We start from the raw sequence: 16059 nt of genomic DNA on the forward strand, positions 1-16059 counted from the left end.
AAATATGCTAAAGCACTTAACAAGCGCTCCTCTGTGTCCTGAAACTGACACTGTATCGCACCAGTAAGATCCACCCTCCTCCCTGAGAGCTGGCCAATCACAACCAGAGATCTGCTGTGCACAAAAATAAGCACATTTATTTATAGACAAGTGCTGACAGATACAGTACATGGATATAACGAGTCTGTGTGATTTTAGGTTAAACATTTTGCAGCTTAAAGGAGAAACCTTTTCATATTTCATATATAGGCCTCATATTATATGTATTTTTATATATATTTTTTTACAATGAACAAATACAAAAAAAGGACCAAAATAAACAGCCTGATATAACTTATTCCTCTTTGCCATAGCCTTCCGTTGTTTTTTAAATTATTAAAAACACTTCATTACATTCACAGTAGTGATATTTGAGGTCCATAAATACATCCTGCTGCCTAAGATGTTCACAAGCACATACAGTCAATACATACCGTCACAGCTGAAAAATAGTCCCCAACAAATACACTGTTTACTTGTATTGTAATGTTTGCTTAAAGACTACAGTGTCCAGTCCAGCAGATCCTTAGGAAAGTACTTAACATATTTGGTAAATATAAACGGGTTTGGGGCTGAAAACTCCAGACAGGGAAGTAAAGTTGGAAGAGATGAACTAATGTATTGTTGTTGGTCATTTCATGGGAAAACGCTCCGCCTCTGACATGCTGCCGGTGTGGTATGATGCCATACGGCAGACAGAACAAACCCAGGTTGCAGAAGGACTGTGGAGGACTTATCCCTATTGGCTCCCTTACAGTCAAGATGGTGGTGAAGAAAACAAAAATAGGGTGTAATTCATCTCGTCATGTGCCTAACTTTAGTGGATCATGACATATTGGGTTAATCTGCAGATGCTAAGGCCCAAAATGAGCCCCTACTGGCTGGTTAAGAGGAGTGTGGAGTCAGTGACAGTGTAAAAGAGTCAAACAGGTTTTTCCACAAGTGTTAATCACCACAACCACAAGAGGTCCTTGAGCATACACTTACACTGTACATGTGCATACAACATATTAGGCTGACTGGTCCAGTAGTTTGACACGCACACACATGCACGAACAAACACACGATCTCCTCCAGTCTTTTGCCTGGTGGACATAACCACAATATAGATCATTGCCAGCCTTTAATAATGTCCAGTCTCATCCACAGTTTGGATTAACGTATCCTTCATATGAGCAGAGCAGCGATAATGTGCAACAATAATTTATGGGCACTTCAAAGGCTTTGTCTCCAAGTTTTTCTCATCTCCAACATATTTACCGCATGAGTCCTTCTGCTGGTTTTGTTCCTCTTTAGTCCTTGCTCTCCATCCATCTGAGCCACTCCATTTCCACCCTGTCCATGTCCTTTTCCCTGATGCCCTCTCTGTTCCTCCCACTGTCAGCGCAGACAGGAGAGCCTGGGTCTTAGAGGGAAACTTGAACAGGGGCAGCCCTTGAAAAAGCTCTGGTAGACTCTCGTCACTGATGTGATGGGAGTCAAATTTCACCAGAAGGAAACGTTCATTGGCTCTGCCCAGCCGCTTGTTCGCTTCAATGAGGCACAGGGAGGCCGTGAACACATCAGAGTAAGGGGAACAAATCTGAGGGAGACCCTTGTCTTCCCCTTTCGTCTTGATAACGTCTTTGCTCAGACGGGTCCATTCCTCCACTTTCTTCAAGGCTTTGGGGGTCAAGGCGAGCACAACTCGGCCACCCTGGCTGTTCAGCTCCAGCAGCTGTGAGTGCAGCCACGGTAGAGGCCCCAGATTGCACTGCTCCTTTCTGCTCCACTGGTCCACAGACACGCTGAAGCCCTGGGTACGGAGCTGGGAGCCAAGTCGACACACTGACTCCGAAACACCATCGTCCATATCAGGGGGGCTCAGCAGCACCACATGACCCTCTCTGCCAACTTTAGAGGGAAGGAACAAGGGGATAAACATCAGAGAGTTGTTCTATTGTGACTTCAAGTAGAAGATTTACAAGAAAATACTCACTCACCATAACGGCAGCGCCCCACACATTCTGTAAAAGTTAGGAAATTAAGTTAATGTAATGTATGAAGGCTTAGAAATACACTACAGGGAAATTAGACACTGCTTTGTCTTTCTTCATATACAACATGTTTGTCCTTGTATTCTTCCATATTGAACACTCTTGAAGCTGTAGTTGGTAACTTTTATAGCAATAACTTTTTGTCGTTTGCTGAAACTGTCACTATATCCAGACAGAAGTTTGTGAAACAGATAATCTGAGAAAAAAAATAATGATGTTCCTCTGCCTCCTAGTAGTGCCTATAATGGCATTTCCTAGAATCAGCTGCAGCACACAGAAAGTCTCTGATGCAGCTGCCAGTTGACTGCATTCCACTATCCATACTACCATACTATACAGTATGCCAGAAAAAGATTTAGTATGTCCCAGTACATGATATGACAAATGCAGTATGCCAAAAATACCAGGATGTTCTACTACATCCGGTCCAATTTTGCAGTTTGCAAGCCAGCATGCTTTTCTGACCATTCTGACCATCTGCAAACAGATGACAGATTGACAGCTGTCAGAAGCTGTAATAATGGCGCATTCAAGTAACTAATGACCAGTCAAACAGTAATAATAGGAATATTGATTGTTTAAGTGAACAAATATTACAAACAACAAAAGAACATAACTATAGAAATAACAATGACAGAGAACTGCAGCTGTAATTTCACTGTCCAAAATATAATATGTTCGAATCTGCAATCTGTGCAGTTATAATTTTAAAGTTGAACTACGCACATTGCAAAATAACAACAGCAGAGCTCTACGGGTTGATCTCCGTCTCTCGAGAACTCTGGAATGGTGTTTGTTTTATCTCCAAGTTAACGAATATAAAAGCAAGAGCCTCACAGTTCAGGCCGTTACATTATGAGACAGTAGTTTGTGTGCTTACTACGTACAACAGTACATATTTTTAAAGGGCAGCTGCACCACCTACTAAAAGTAAAAAGAGAAAGCATGCGATTCAGAACGCACCCTCATAAACGGTCTCATTTTACAGGTAAACAGTACACTAAAATAAGTTTCTGAAAACATTTTACATGAGAAATAGGCAATGCAGAAACAGAGTCTTGATTCAGTTTGACAGCAGTGCACAAGCAGTGATTGACATGATTGACAGCTGCATCACAGGCTTCCTCAGCTCTGATTGGTTGTTTTCCTTCATGCACGGTAACGCAATTAGAAGCCATACAAGTAGGCAGAGCAACATCTGTTTCGTGTAATACTGTCTGAATATCGTGATGGTTTCAGCATATATGGCAAAAAATTATCTGTAAAAAAAGTGACCAACTGCAGCTTTAATGCAAATAGAAAAAATATGAATAAAACTCACTCTTGACGAAGTCATGAAGGAGATAAACTACGAGCACAGTCGAGCAAACCAGCAGCATGACACCAACAACCAGGAGACTCCAGCGGTGCCTGTCAGCTGCAAGTACAACAAAACAAAAACCCACATATTAAAGAATCAGGTGATGTACAGTATTTTAGTAAGATATTTAAATTCTGTAACGATAAACTGTGTCAGAACTCACTGTTCTGAAAACAGAACGGACCCAGCTCATGTCCCATTCCTTTTACTTTCACCTGCATGAATGGATAAACATAAATGAGTTATTCAACATCAGTAACAAAGCATGTATATGACTTACAGGAGGACAGTTGCGTATACTTTACCATCACACATGGTGAGAGCTGCAGGTTGATATCTTCAAACACCCCCATTTTCTCCTGAAGAGGAGACAATTATAAATCTTGGGTCAGTCATTAAACACTCGTGCTGTGTAATATATTATATATATATTTTCCATATATTTATATAATATATAAATATTTCCATCTGATTTAACGGCAAGCTACAGAACACATAATAGACCCTGTCAGACAAGGTGGAATAAGATGACTTTATTTAAACTTAAAGCACTGTGGAAATAAAAGGGAAACTTTGTAGTTAACAAACAGGCTTAAAATGAGGGGCAACAAAACTCAGTAATAAAGTTTCTTACCCACAACCCCTTGCTGTTTTGTCTCCATGTGCCATTTGCCAGCTGCTGTCTAAAGCCCTTCATCTCCCGGCAGCTGCTCTCTTTGAAGCAGGGCCACACTTCACCCTCCAGCCTGCAGGGGGCGGACAGGTTCCACAGCAGCATCATGTGGTGGTTGATCATTTGACCCTGGCTTACAGACACTGACACATTCTGCCACACGTTCCTTTGGAGGAAATCTGGAATGGACACATAAGAAATATCAGCACACTAGAGATAAACTGCCCACCCCCTCACCCTGCAAACTGAGACCTGAAAGAATTAACCATGAGATTTCTTACCTGTGTTAGTGAAGGGGCAGCTGAGAGAGCGCCTTGACCTCTGGTCATCCTCATCCCACACCTATAAACACATATCAGTCATATAGGTCTGTTTGGATACAACATAAGGTGGCCACATAAGGAATCATGATGTATGAGTGATGGTACCTTGAGACACATGCAGGGGGTCACAGAGTCCAGTGGGATGGTCGTCCTGCTCCATTTCTGTAAAGTAACGTTGAACACATCATGGCTTTAGTGAGAGAGAGAAACCAGCGGTGAAGAATTAGGAACATTTAGGGACTGTTTGTTACTTATGAGGGGGAAGCATGTCAAATAATTTTTTAAGCACTGGGGAGCACTTTTTTTGGCTTAGGGGAGGGGCACACAACTTTAAATGGCTGTATTTTGCATTTATTTTACTGCCGGCTTTGGAAGGCATGTTTTCTTTAAAAACTGTCAAAATGACACCATTTATCATAGCCAGAAACGGTAAAAATTGATTTTTGAATTTCCGACTGTCTTTGTGTGCAGAATATTGTGTGGAACAAAAACTTCTGAGAGAAAAAAACGAACAAAAACAAATTCTTTGCACAAACTAACCAGCATGCACAACAAAAGTAAAAAACAAGGCTTTTTTCAACTCCAGGATTTTGTCTTCAACTTTTAACTTTTAAACGTCAAAGGTCCATTTTTAAAATCTCACAACTAATTTATGGTGGAGGGAAGGTCATGTATTTTCCCCAAGTTACTCAGGGAGGCTTAAGGAAAAATATTTGTGGCATTAGGGAGGTGTGCAAGTCACACCTCAGCCACACCCCTCTCCTTATAAGTAAAGAACAGTCCCTAACTAAAGTACTGTAGGTACTTGTATTTACTTGACTTCCATTTTTGCCACTCTCACGAATTTCTAACAGAAAATTAAAGGCTCTTGATGCGAAATTCAGAGTAATGAGCTGTCTGCACATTGTTCCCAACGTGAAGGTGGTTGTGCCTATGAGCAGCTAACAGTGCTAACACCATAAGCAGTGCTAAACAACAGCAACAGTGCTGACAGAGCTAACAATGTTAACCGGGTAGTCACTAGACACTGTGACATTGCCTTCCTGATATAAGCAGTAACTGGCATATGAGTGTGGTGCAGAGCGGCGTTGATGAGCTAGCCAGTGGTATACACACATGCACTAACATGCATGCGCTGCCAGACCTGCTTATCACAACAAACTGTGAAGCTCAGATTACAGCACACAAAGAGTTAGGGTGACTTCATTCCCTCAGGATGCTGTTACTCCACTATATCTTTACATAGCAGATAGTAATGTTCTGAATGTTGCATACAGAACCTTTAAATTATATATATATAAGACTATATTTTCATTATACGTGATAGTAAACTGTATATATGTGGGTCCTGGACTGCTGATTGGACAAAACAAACAATTAGAATATGTCGACTTGAGCTTTTGGAAATTGTAATTGTATATTTTTCACTTTTTTGACATTTTAACAGGCACAATAATTAGTAGCATTCCTACCTATCACTCTGCAAACAGTTTAAACTCAAAATATGACATGAAGCATTTCTATCATCAAACTGCAGGATACAAAGCAGTTAGAATTGGCTCCACCTCCATCAGCTTCAACATCCTGCTTATATATCAATGCTTGAGTGATAATAACACAATAAGCTGTGTAGGGGCGTAGGGAACCTGCACACTCTCATGAATCATGGGGCATTTTATTTATTTATTTGTTTATTGGTTTATTTATGACCTGCGAACAAGAGGGCACTTTTTGCAATAAAATCTACTGAGTGGCTTTTTATTTGCTGGCGTGTGACTTTTTTGTATTATATTTTGTTATTGTTTTGTATCACATGTAGATTGCCAATTTGATCTTTCTTTTTTCGAGGTATGCTGAACTACTTTTTCTTCTTAGCTTTTGTGAACCAAGCTAGATTTCTTCCCAGGGTAGCTTTACTGTAGTTTAACATCTTCCAGTGTAAAGTGAATAGTAGCTTGCAAAGGTATTATATGTTGTATTTGTTGCATTTTTAATGTGTTTTGATTGGCTGCTCGATGGCCAGGTCTCTCTTGTAATAGTGATTTTCAATCTCAGTGGGACTTCCTGGTTAAATAAAGGTTAAATAAATAAAATAAAATGTAAAAGGACCATTCCACATAGTGGTTACTTCTACTTTTAATACTTTTGCTGCTAATATGCTTTGTACTTTGAATACATTACTGTTTTTCACATTGTGTTTGCTACGTTTGTTTGAGCAAAGGATCTGAATACTTTGTTTACCTCTGCAAAAACAAACAGACACAACAAACAGACACAAAACCAAAAAACTCAAATGACAGACTTTGAACGCCACCAAAATGAGACACTGATATAACACTGACCTGACATCTTCCATTCTGCTCATACTGGATGCACACAGAGGGGAGGCTTTCATTCCTGCCAAACTGCAGCTCCACCCGATTCATCTCTGTGTTAATTACACTGCTGAGTCTGGGCACTGAACAGAGGGAAAGAAAAGAAACTGGTTCATTTCCCCAAAGACAACCACAGAAAAAACCGACACAAAGACAGCCAACACGTGTATTATGTGGGGGTTATTTACCACGACACTCCTCTACACGTTCCTTCAGCTCCAGGGAGCACACTGAGGACAGATAACACAGCATGTGTCACTACTTGTCGTCACCAGGTGTGAGTTTAACAGGTGTAGTTAAAGAACAAACTACTTTACCTTCATCTAGAGAGGGAACAACAACTTCTCGATGTGATGGTTTAGAAGCATAAACCATCACATGACTGCTGTAGGAAACCCCAGGTGGCTCAGTGATCACCATGGAGAACTGTAAAAGTCACACACAAACACAGAGAGTGTAAAAGACTGTGTATTACACTCATACTGACAGTACAGGCTTTATATTCCAGGACAGGGAGTGACAGTACCTTTGCCTGGTTTGGCTGAGCGAGAGCTGTGTGATTAACCGTAAACTCCACCTTCTTGCACATGGGCATGCTAGACACTGCACTGTAACACACCGTCACAGACACTGTTGCAACACAGAAAAGGTGGGGCTCAGAACTCATGTAGAAACAGTGCTTCAATTTCACATTCAAACCCACGCTTGCACAGTCATACTGGTGATTTCCCATGTTTACACTTTAACTAAGTGTAAACTGAGCATATTTAACATATATTGTACATATGTGCATGTATTTTACTGCCTGTTGACACACCATAGGGTTTTACTGTGACTCATTTACTCCACCAGATTAAAATCATTTACAGTAAAACATTTTAATCAGTTTATAATTTGTCCAATTTGACTTATCAAGGATGAAAACTGTTTTATTTCCTCTGTGGTTGTAAAGGTATTATAGTGCTTTCAAGGGAACATTAACATAGGAGCAGTACAGCAACCGTTAAAACCATTAAAACAAACTACTGTTAATTTCACAATAACCTTGCCACAACCATTCATTCTTCCAGTAATGACCTCCCAACATCCCACAACACGCTCTACAGCAGCTCACTGTCAAATCTTGGATGTTGTTCAAAATAGTTTCCGCTATTATTCACTGTGTGACGGTAATGTTACTTTGACAGAACATGAAAGAAAAGTGATGTGATTACTGTGATGGGTTGCCTTTTATAAGCAGGTAAGGACGTTTAAAGACTTTACAAGTTGATTTTCATGTTTAACTGAACTGAAATTAAATCAACAGCTGCCTGGATGGTCAGTGTAACGTCGGGTTCACACTGGACACTTGCTTTTGGTGCCCATGTTAACAGATTGGGCTGTTTACACTGGATGTGGCAGTGACTGCCCAGGCTGGCTCGCAATCTGTGGCAATAGTTTCGGTGTCTGGTCTATTCTGTGGCAAGAAAACACACTGAATGTATTGTCTACCACCATAAACCACCTAGGTAATCTGCGCATGCTCACCAGTTTCTGCCCCGGGCTTTGACGTGTAGCTCAACTAAACTGTGCATGTAAATGTACTGACAGACACAAACAGAGACACATTCAGACAGAGACAGAGCTCCTGCTGTGAACGGACAGGTGACTGCTGACAGGCGGCTCCGCGACAATTAACAAATCCAGGCACTTCCACATCCAGTGTGAACCTGGAGTAAGAGTAGTGGTGATCCAAAAGTCTGAACGATGCTGCGCTTTAGCCAATCACAATGGAGGGGGCATGGCCGAGACGTGCAGGTGTCCTCAGGAAATGTTTACCTATAGAAACAGCAAGCTCCGCGTCCATAGCGACCGCTCCACCCAAAACGCCGTCTCGTCAACGTGAATTTTTTATTTTTTTTTTCCAGCGGATGTCTTAGTTACAACATGATTGAGCTAACTGGAGTAGTTTCATATCGTATCCGACAACGGGAGGCTTTTAACAGATGACGTGAAGCCACTGATGCTTTCTAGACATCGTGATTTCCCATAACTGAATAAATACCACACATAGCAACACAAAACTGCTTTGCTAGCTCACTCATGTTGTAACAGAGATTGTAAGATATCCGCTGGAAAAAATATTTTATTCACGGACCGTTTATTGAGTTATTACCTTATTTTTATACAGTCTATGGTTATTACAGACACCGCTAACGGCTAACGTTAACAGCTAACGGTTAGCCCAACTAATCTACGATAACCATGTTATTAATTACAAAACGTGCACACAGAAATAGTAACGTTTGTTCAGTCATTGTGTTTATAGACTTTACAAACATCAGGTTAGTCTACACGGTGATATAATGACGTGAAAAATGTGATATATATATATATATATTTATAGCTAAACTCTGCTGGTTTTCTACCCTAAGTATTTGTAAACAACACGGCGATTCCCTGTGAGCACCGCCGGAAGTGAAGGGTGTGAGTGATCGCCGAGGCCCCTGCACTTCCGTTAGTCGAAAAACTCCGGGCTGTGCCTCCAGAGGTAAAGGAAGAAAAAAAAAGTTTTTTTTGTTTTTTTTTTTACCGATGGATTTCCAGATTGCTGTACAGGAGGCTGGCTGACTGTCGGTAGCTAGAAGAGGCCCCCCTTAGGGTTTTTGGGACAGCTGCTGTACACTGTATAGTACCTGTATGAGAGGGTTAATGGGGTTTATATTGTCATTGTAAAATTTCCCAATTTTTGATTAACAATGTCTCTTTTGATGGTAAAGGTTGCTGATTCCCACAACTTTGTCTGTCAGGGCACAAATCTCTTGTGCCACAGGGCCTTATTAAAGCAGAGTTTGGACTGAGAGTACAGTACAGATTTTATTGTCGCTGCCAGACTTATTCTACGCAACTGAAAGAGCCCACACAGGCCGAAGTTTACAGAGTGGCTTTAACTCATGACATGCCTTTGAAATATGATGATTGCCAGGGTAAATAACGTCCTAACAGCATCTTAGAGGGGTTAAAGGGTCCCAGCGGACAGGATGTGATGTATTTGTGACTTTGTGGCTGCGTTTTAAGTCGGGAGTTGTTCCTCTTTTTTTGTTCTCTCGATGGTGAATTCTCTCATATCAGTATCATCTGTATTTTTGTTTAGAGTCTGTAAACTCAGTATGCTCAAATAAGGACTCAACTGACAAAACAACGGCTATGGTCCCTTAAGAACAAGTAATAACATGACAATGAGCTGCATGTAGCCTTAGTTTATACCTTTTGGATTCCTCTCCATCTCCTCGCTGTAATCCTCTTCATCATGCCCGGAGTGGCCTTCCTCCTCCATGTCTTTATCCGGATTGATGGTGATCTCTGCGTCTATCACCAGACATAATGTACAAGGCGCCGTGTCCTTGCAGCAAAGCTTAAAAGATGGAGTCAGGTTTCGGACATCCACAGCATTACTCTCTGTCACAATAAGAGGCAGCTCATCCTTCATGGTGCAATCAGACAGACCCTACAAGGAGGCAAAAGTTGACATGGAGAATGAGAACGACATGTGTAATGTGTGGAGTCACATTTTACTGGTAAATATTTGCTGTTCGGAGGACTATATACACAACAGCCCTATATTGTGACAAGCTGACAGATGGTCATGTTCCTGTGTCTGCTTAATTAAATGTTTGAGAACAAAACACTTTATCAGAGCAAAGGGAAATTTAAACATCAGTGCAGCAGTAGACGGAAATTAAAAGTGTTATCTGTCAACAAAACTCCTATGTACTGTGCTGCAGCACAGGAAATGTGTGCTTCACTGTATCTCAACAGTACCTGTGAGCAAATGACTTCATGGCTGTCATATCCAGAAATCTCCAAACCACGGGCTGACATGTGTGGAGTCAGTAAGACACACCACATAATCCATCCAGGCACAAACATCTTGGCTAAGAACTGAAGCTTTGAGTCCTACAGCATTTTTCTCTGAGCATCTCTCTCCAGAAACGACATGACAACCTTGTTCAACAAGTCCACCGTCTTCTTCCTCATGACTTCAGGCTGGAGATTAACTTGAAGATGGAAGGCTGGAAGTGAACGCTGGCACGGAAAGACAGTGAACTGAGACAAACTGCTAGAGCGTGACTGTGGCTGATTTCACTTATGGCCTGAGGAAGAAGAGACATAAATCAATACAAGTATAGCTACAGCTGCCTCCTATGTTTCCTGTGCCTGAAACTTAACAATTATAAACACCCTGGTGTATCACTAACTTGATTTGTCAAGTTATAAAATCCCTTATGATACCTGGGGACTGATAGCCCCCTCTTAAAACACCTTCAAGCATTACACAAGCAAACAGTGAGACGACATAATACAGGAGTATATGAATATAACAACAGAAATGATATCACATGACACTTGTCAACTCATAGAAATATCATCGAGGCGACTTACTGTGTTTAATGATCCACTGTAGGCAAGTATCTCCCCTCAGATCAGCTGTACATCTGGTCAGAGTTACCTAGAAGTGTTAGAGTAATATGAAAGTTGAATCATACAGCACGTCACTGTCCTGACTCAGGAGACGTCCCTCCCTCTGTCCCTCCCTCCCACTCTGTCCCTCTTTCTGTTTGTCTACCTCTGATTTAGTCTCAGCACAGTCCCTCACCACATCAACCTGCATATAACTCTTACACTTCCTGCTCTGAGCTCCTCATTACAGTGTAACCAGCATAACTTAGATGGGTCAAAGTCCACAACTATTCTCTTAATCAGACTCCACCTTAAAAACTGGGTTAAAGCAGCTTTTTTTTTGCACAGAGCTGCATGTTAAACACAGTTAAGCCTTTACAGCTTGTTTGTTCTTTGCCTTGTTACGTGTGTTTGGCAAAGATCCCTCCTTTAGCAGTTCTTGGTAAACTGTGCCTTGATAAACAAGTTTATCACCTTGGCTCAGAAGACTCCACATACCTTTGTACTGCGGTTCAGTGGGAGAGGACAATGACACACAGCTCACACAGCAGCAGCTCGACTGGTTTGACCACATAATGTTGAACTACATACAATCCCCTTGTCAGATTAATCACTCTCTAGAAATGTATTCAGAACCAGAGTGAAAAACAATCGCCCATTGTGTACTTTGTAAATCGACGTGAGAGAGTTACTTTATTGCAGCAAAGGTGGACAGTGTGTTTACTTAAGCTCTGTATTTACTGCAAGTGTGACTGTGACACACTGACACTGAGCCTTTCCATTTATATGAGGATTTATACATTTACAATGCAATATTTCAGACTGAAACATTTCACCACACATTTAGCTGATCACTGTAGTTAGTAGTTATATTGAGACATGCTCTTTTGCCTTTGGTAAACTACCTTTAAGTAAACAATAAGTGAAGCAGAACCGGCACCACGTATTTGAACCAGCACTGCTACATAGTGTTCGTTCAATGCATCAGAGTAAACACCATTATTCTTATATATCTAATATTCTTCAGGTTCCCTCCTGTTAAGACAAACAGGTACAAGCACTCGTTTATTCCTTCAGCCATCTCTATCCTTAATTCAGGCCAGAGGGGAGGTAACTAGCCCCTACCTAGCTGTGGAGGAGTTACATGTCGCACTTTATATTCAGTGTATTTATACTCTCATGTTTCTATTTATTGTTCTTGCTTTTTGATCTAGTGCTCACTGTTTTTTGGGAATGTGCTATTTATGTGTATATATGTACTGTACCCATTTGTTTTAGTCTTTGCTGCAAAATCAATTGCCCCTTGGGGACATAAATAAAATTGAAGAAGTTATATTTTATTTTCATAAAGTACTGAATGCAAGACTTTTTATTTTTATTGTCATGTTTCTAATATTGTCACATTGCCAGCAAAGGGTTTGAAAAGCCAGATCTTCCCACAGCTATGCAGCTGTGCATCTACTGGGGCTGACATTCCTGGATGTGTACCAAGAACATGTGCCAACCAGCTATTTGTTGTCATTAGGGAAATTCTTTAACACATCACTGTCACAGGACAGTGTCCTCACATACTTAAAAGACAACCCTGTACCAACAGAGGTCTACAGCGTCTAGTCCAAGCAAGTACTGTCCTGTGGTTCTCAGCCCCATTCTGATGAAGTACTTTGAGAAACTTGTTTTCCAGCACACCTGCAACAACATCCCAACCAGCCTGGACCCTCAGTAAAAAAAGATCCACAAAGGACGCCATCTCCACTGGCCTCCACTCAGCCCTCACATCTTGAAAATAAAAACAGAATTTTGATTTTTGTATTTCAGCTCAGCATTCAAAACACTCTCCCACATGAAATTGATTGGCCACCTTAGCACTCTGGGCTTGAGTGGCCTACACTGGATATTGGATTCCCTTGCAAACAGACTTCAACCAGTTTGGATTGGTGGTAATATGCCCTCCGCTCAAATGTTGAACACCGGAGCCCCACATGGCTGTGTGATCAGCCCCCTCCTGTTCATGCTGTACACCCTGGACAACAACCCCTGACCTGAAGCGAACTGTGATTTACAGTTTGTGCACGACACCACCAAAACGGTAAATTAAAAGCAACAATAAGACTTCATATTGGGAGGGAATCAAATAATTTTGAAGGCAAGCACGGATTATCCACTAGGACTGCACGATATGCGAAAAAATTGCAATTTGATCATTTGATTGATTGTGTGGGCCTGTTAGCCACTGGACCATTTTAGGGCGGTGCTCTAGGGCCCCCTCCTGTTCAGGCTGTACACCCTGGACTGCAACCCCTGACATGAAGAGAAATTTAGGAAGCAAGCACGTATTATCCACTAGGACTGCACAATATGCAAAATAAATAAATAAAAATCTCTGTTGCAATATGAGTCATGATTTTAATGGGAATGGTAAACTTTGAATTTCTGTGTTATTGAAAAAATACATAAATAATGATGGGGTCGGTATAACAAGTATGTTCCCTTACATCTGGAATATGATTTGTAGGCTGGGGCATCTCTGTAGCCCATTTATAATAACATGTTGTGACACATTTTACCTTCATCAAAACAATTGCAGCTCCTGGGATTTGGATAGTGAACTTGGCTTTATTACAATTTCAATAATTTGATTGATTATCCGGGCCTATTATTCACGGACCCTGTGGGGCAGTGCCCTGGGGCTTCCAACCTCAAGGGGCTCCCAAAACCTCACCAACTGTGGCCTCACCCTGTCTACTGCTTCTTCTTCTTCTTCTTCTTTTTTTTAAACTCAATTTAAATTATTATTTTTTGTTAAAATACGAATCAATGGATACAGAATTACTTTATTAACAAAAAAGGACAAGATATTTAAATATAAAATAAAAAATATTATGATTGGTCCGCTGGCTGTGTGTGTCATGATGACGACGATGAGTCAAGTGACCGTGGGAACTCGGAAGGCGGAAACGGTGGGAAAGTTTGTTATAAATAAACAAATATGGATTAAAAGGTGGCACAGTGGAGCAGCAAAAACGAATTACTTGAAAAGAAAAGGACAGCAGAGACATTGTTCTTCGGAAAAATATACAAACTATCCCGACTTTTTTTAAGAGTCGGCTCGGGAGTGAAGAACGTAGCTAGGACCATGCTAATGTTGCTAGCTAAGAGGAGGACAGTAGCCCTTACCAGGCAACAGCCGTTAGTTCAGCTGTCCCACCTCGACTTGAACCGGACCAGCGGCTTCCAAGAGGACCTGAGCATCAGCATGACACTGAAGCAGAGAACCACAGCGCCTGCGGGTAGGATACCAGTTTTAGCAGCCCCACAATTTATCTGTTACATCTTACCTCTATATTACAGTCATAGGCTACTTTTTTGCTAACCATTCAAGTGGTGTAAAAAGAGCTGTTTGCTCTCTGTCTGTCCCGTCACATCTGTCCTCTCAATGCTTTAAAGACTTGAAAGCATCTAATAAGCTCTGCCTGTCTGTTTATATCCTGTATACGCCTTAAACGCTGAGTAAATCCATAGAAGATTGAAATACTGGTTGAGCAGTTCTGTCATAGTAATTATATATTGTGTGTGTGATTGATGGTAATATGTGAATCATAGATATAGGGCTGGGCAATATGGAGAAAATCAAACATCTTATTTTAAACAGAAATACTTAAGGGTGTACCTTGCCTCTCACCCAATATCGGCAAGGACAGGCTCCAGCCCCCCTCCGTGACCCCCAGCAGGATAAGTGGCTGTGGAAAATGAATGAATGAATAAATATTGACCATCTCTACAAAGAACTGTATTGGTGGAGTTGGAGCAGAGTCCGCTTGTGTATGCCATAGGCTAACGAGTTTATATTGTGGCCACTGGGCCAAAAAAATATTGTTGCAATCATGTGGTGTAAATTCAGTGTGATAGAAGATATCTACAGACGTTGATATTGTCCTTCAGGCTGTGCTCAAAGGCTGTAGCTGTAAGTGTAAATCCTGTATAAGCTACATGTGTTTGCAACAGATAGTAGCCTCCACTAATAACTTATAACCGTGAGGTTTGACTACAGCAGGGGTGTCCAAACTCTTTTGAATGTTGGCCAAATTAGATAATGTGAAAATACCTCAGGCCCAGCTCCTTCTTGCATCATATGGGTTTTTAAAAAAAGAAAATGGTGGCATGTCTGCTGTTAGCTAACCATTAGTTTGCTTCTTTACCATCTGTTTATGAAAACACATTACTTTTGCTTGCTTATAGATCCTACATAGTACATGTCTACAAACTCTATGACAGTCCTGCCATCCTGGGGTGAATGAAAAAAATGCAAAGTCATCTGGTTTGATTAACTAATGATGTGTGTGGCGCCCCACATATAGTATATTGTGAAAGACAGACCACGGGCCATTTAAATTCGGTCAAAATAGCTATATTTTTAAGCAAAACTTGAGAGGGCTAAATTCCTATTACAAGTTCTTGTCAGCTTTGACAGAGGAGCAATAAAAAGCATCCTGACTGGAAACACAAAATTTGGCATGAGATGTGCAGTGAGTGATTACGACCACCCAGAATGTCACTGGTACACAGCATCAGTGATATTAGTAAGGTACCTGTGTAGTCTAAAAGATATTAAAGGACAGCCCCATCACCCTGCTGCCATCTGGCAAACAATAGAAGAATCCACTGCAGTGTCGCTTCACTACAAAGCAGCTACTTTCCTCAGACTGTGAGACTCCTCAACACATCCTCCGTACTCCACCATAAAAAATGTTTTGTTTACTTGGAATCTTGCAATCCCGTATTGCGCAATGTCAATGAACATTGAGACTATAAT

At 41.1% G+C, this 16059-nt stretch overlaps 1 protein-coding gene across 1 annotated transcript; it reads right to left on the reverse strand.

Annotated features, from left to right (window-relative positions):
• Positions 1-117: 117 nt before the first annotated feature.
• On the reverse strand, positions 118-15962 carry il17rc (interleukin 17 receptor C). Its single transcript, XM_050038891.1, has 16 exons — positions 14424-15962; positions 11229-11295; positions 10608-10939; positions 10053-10293; positions 7333-7436; positions 7124-7232; positions 6995-7036; positions 6774-6889; positions 4537-4593; positions 4390-4450; positions 4070-4287; positions 3741-3794; positions 3599-3650; positions 3397-3492; positions 2022-2045; positions 118-1932 (listed from the first exon to the last, which is right to left on the reverse strand). The coding sequence occupies exons 3-16, from the start codon at positions 10713-10715 to the stop codon at positions 1244-1246; spliced, it is 1971 nt and encodes a 656-aa protein (XP_049894848.1). The 5' UTR covers positions 10716-10939; positions 11229-11295; positions 14424-15962; the 3' UTR covers positions 118-1243.
• Between the last annotated feature and the right edge of the window lie 97 nt (positions 15963-16059).

Source organism: Epinephelus moara, chromosome 24 (genome assembly GCF_006386435.1).
Source record: "Epinephelus moara isolate mb chromosome 24, YSFRI_EMoa_1.0, whole genome shotgun sequence".
Taxonomy (NCBI): Eukaryota; Metazoa; Chordata; class Actinopteri; order Perciformes; family Serranidae; genus Epinephelus; species Epinephelus moara.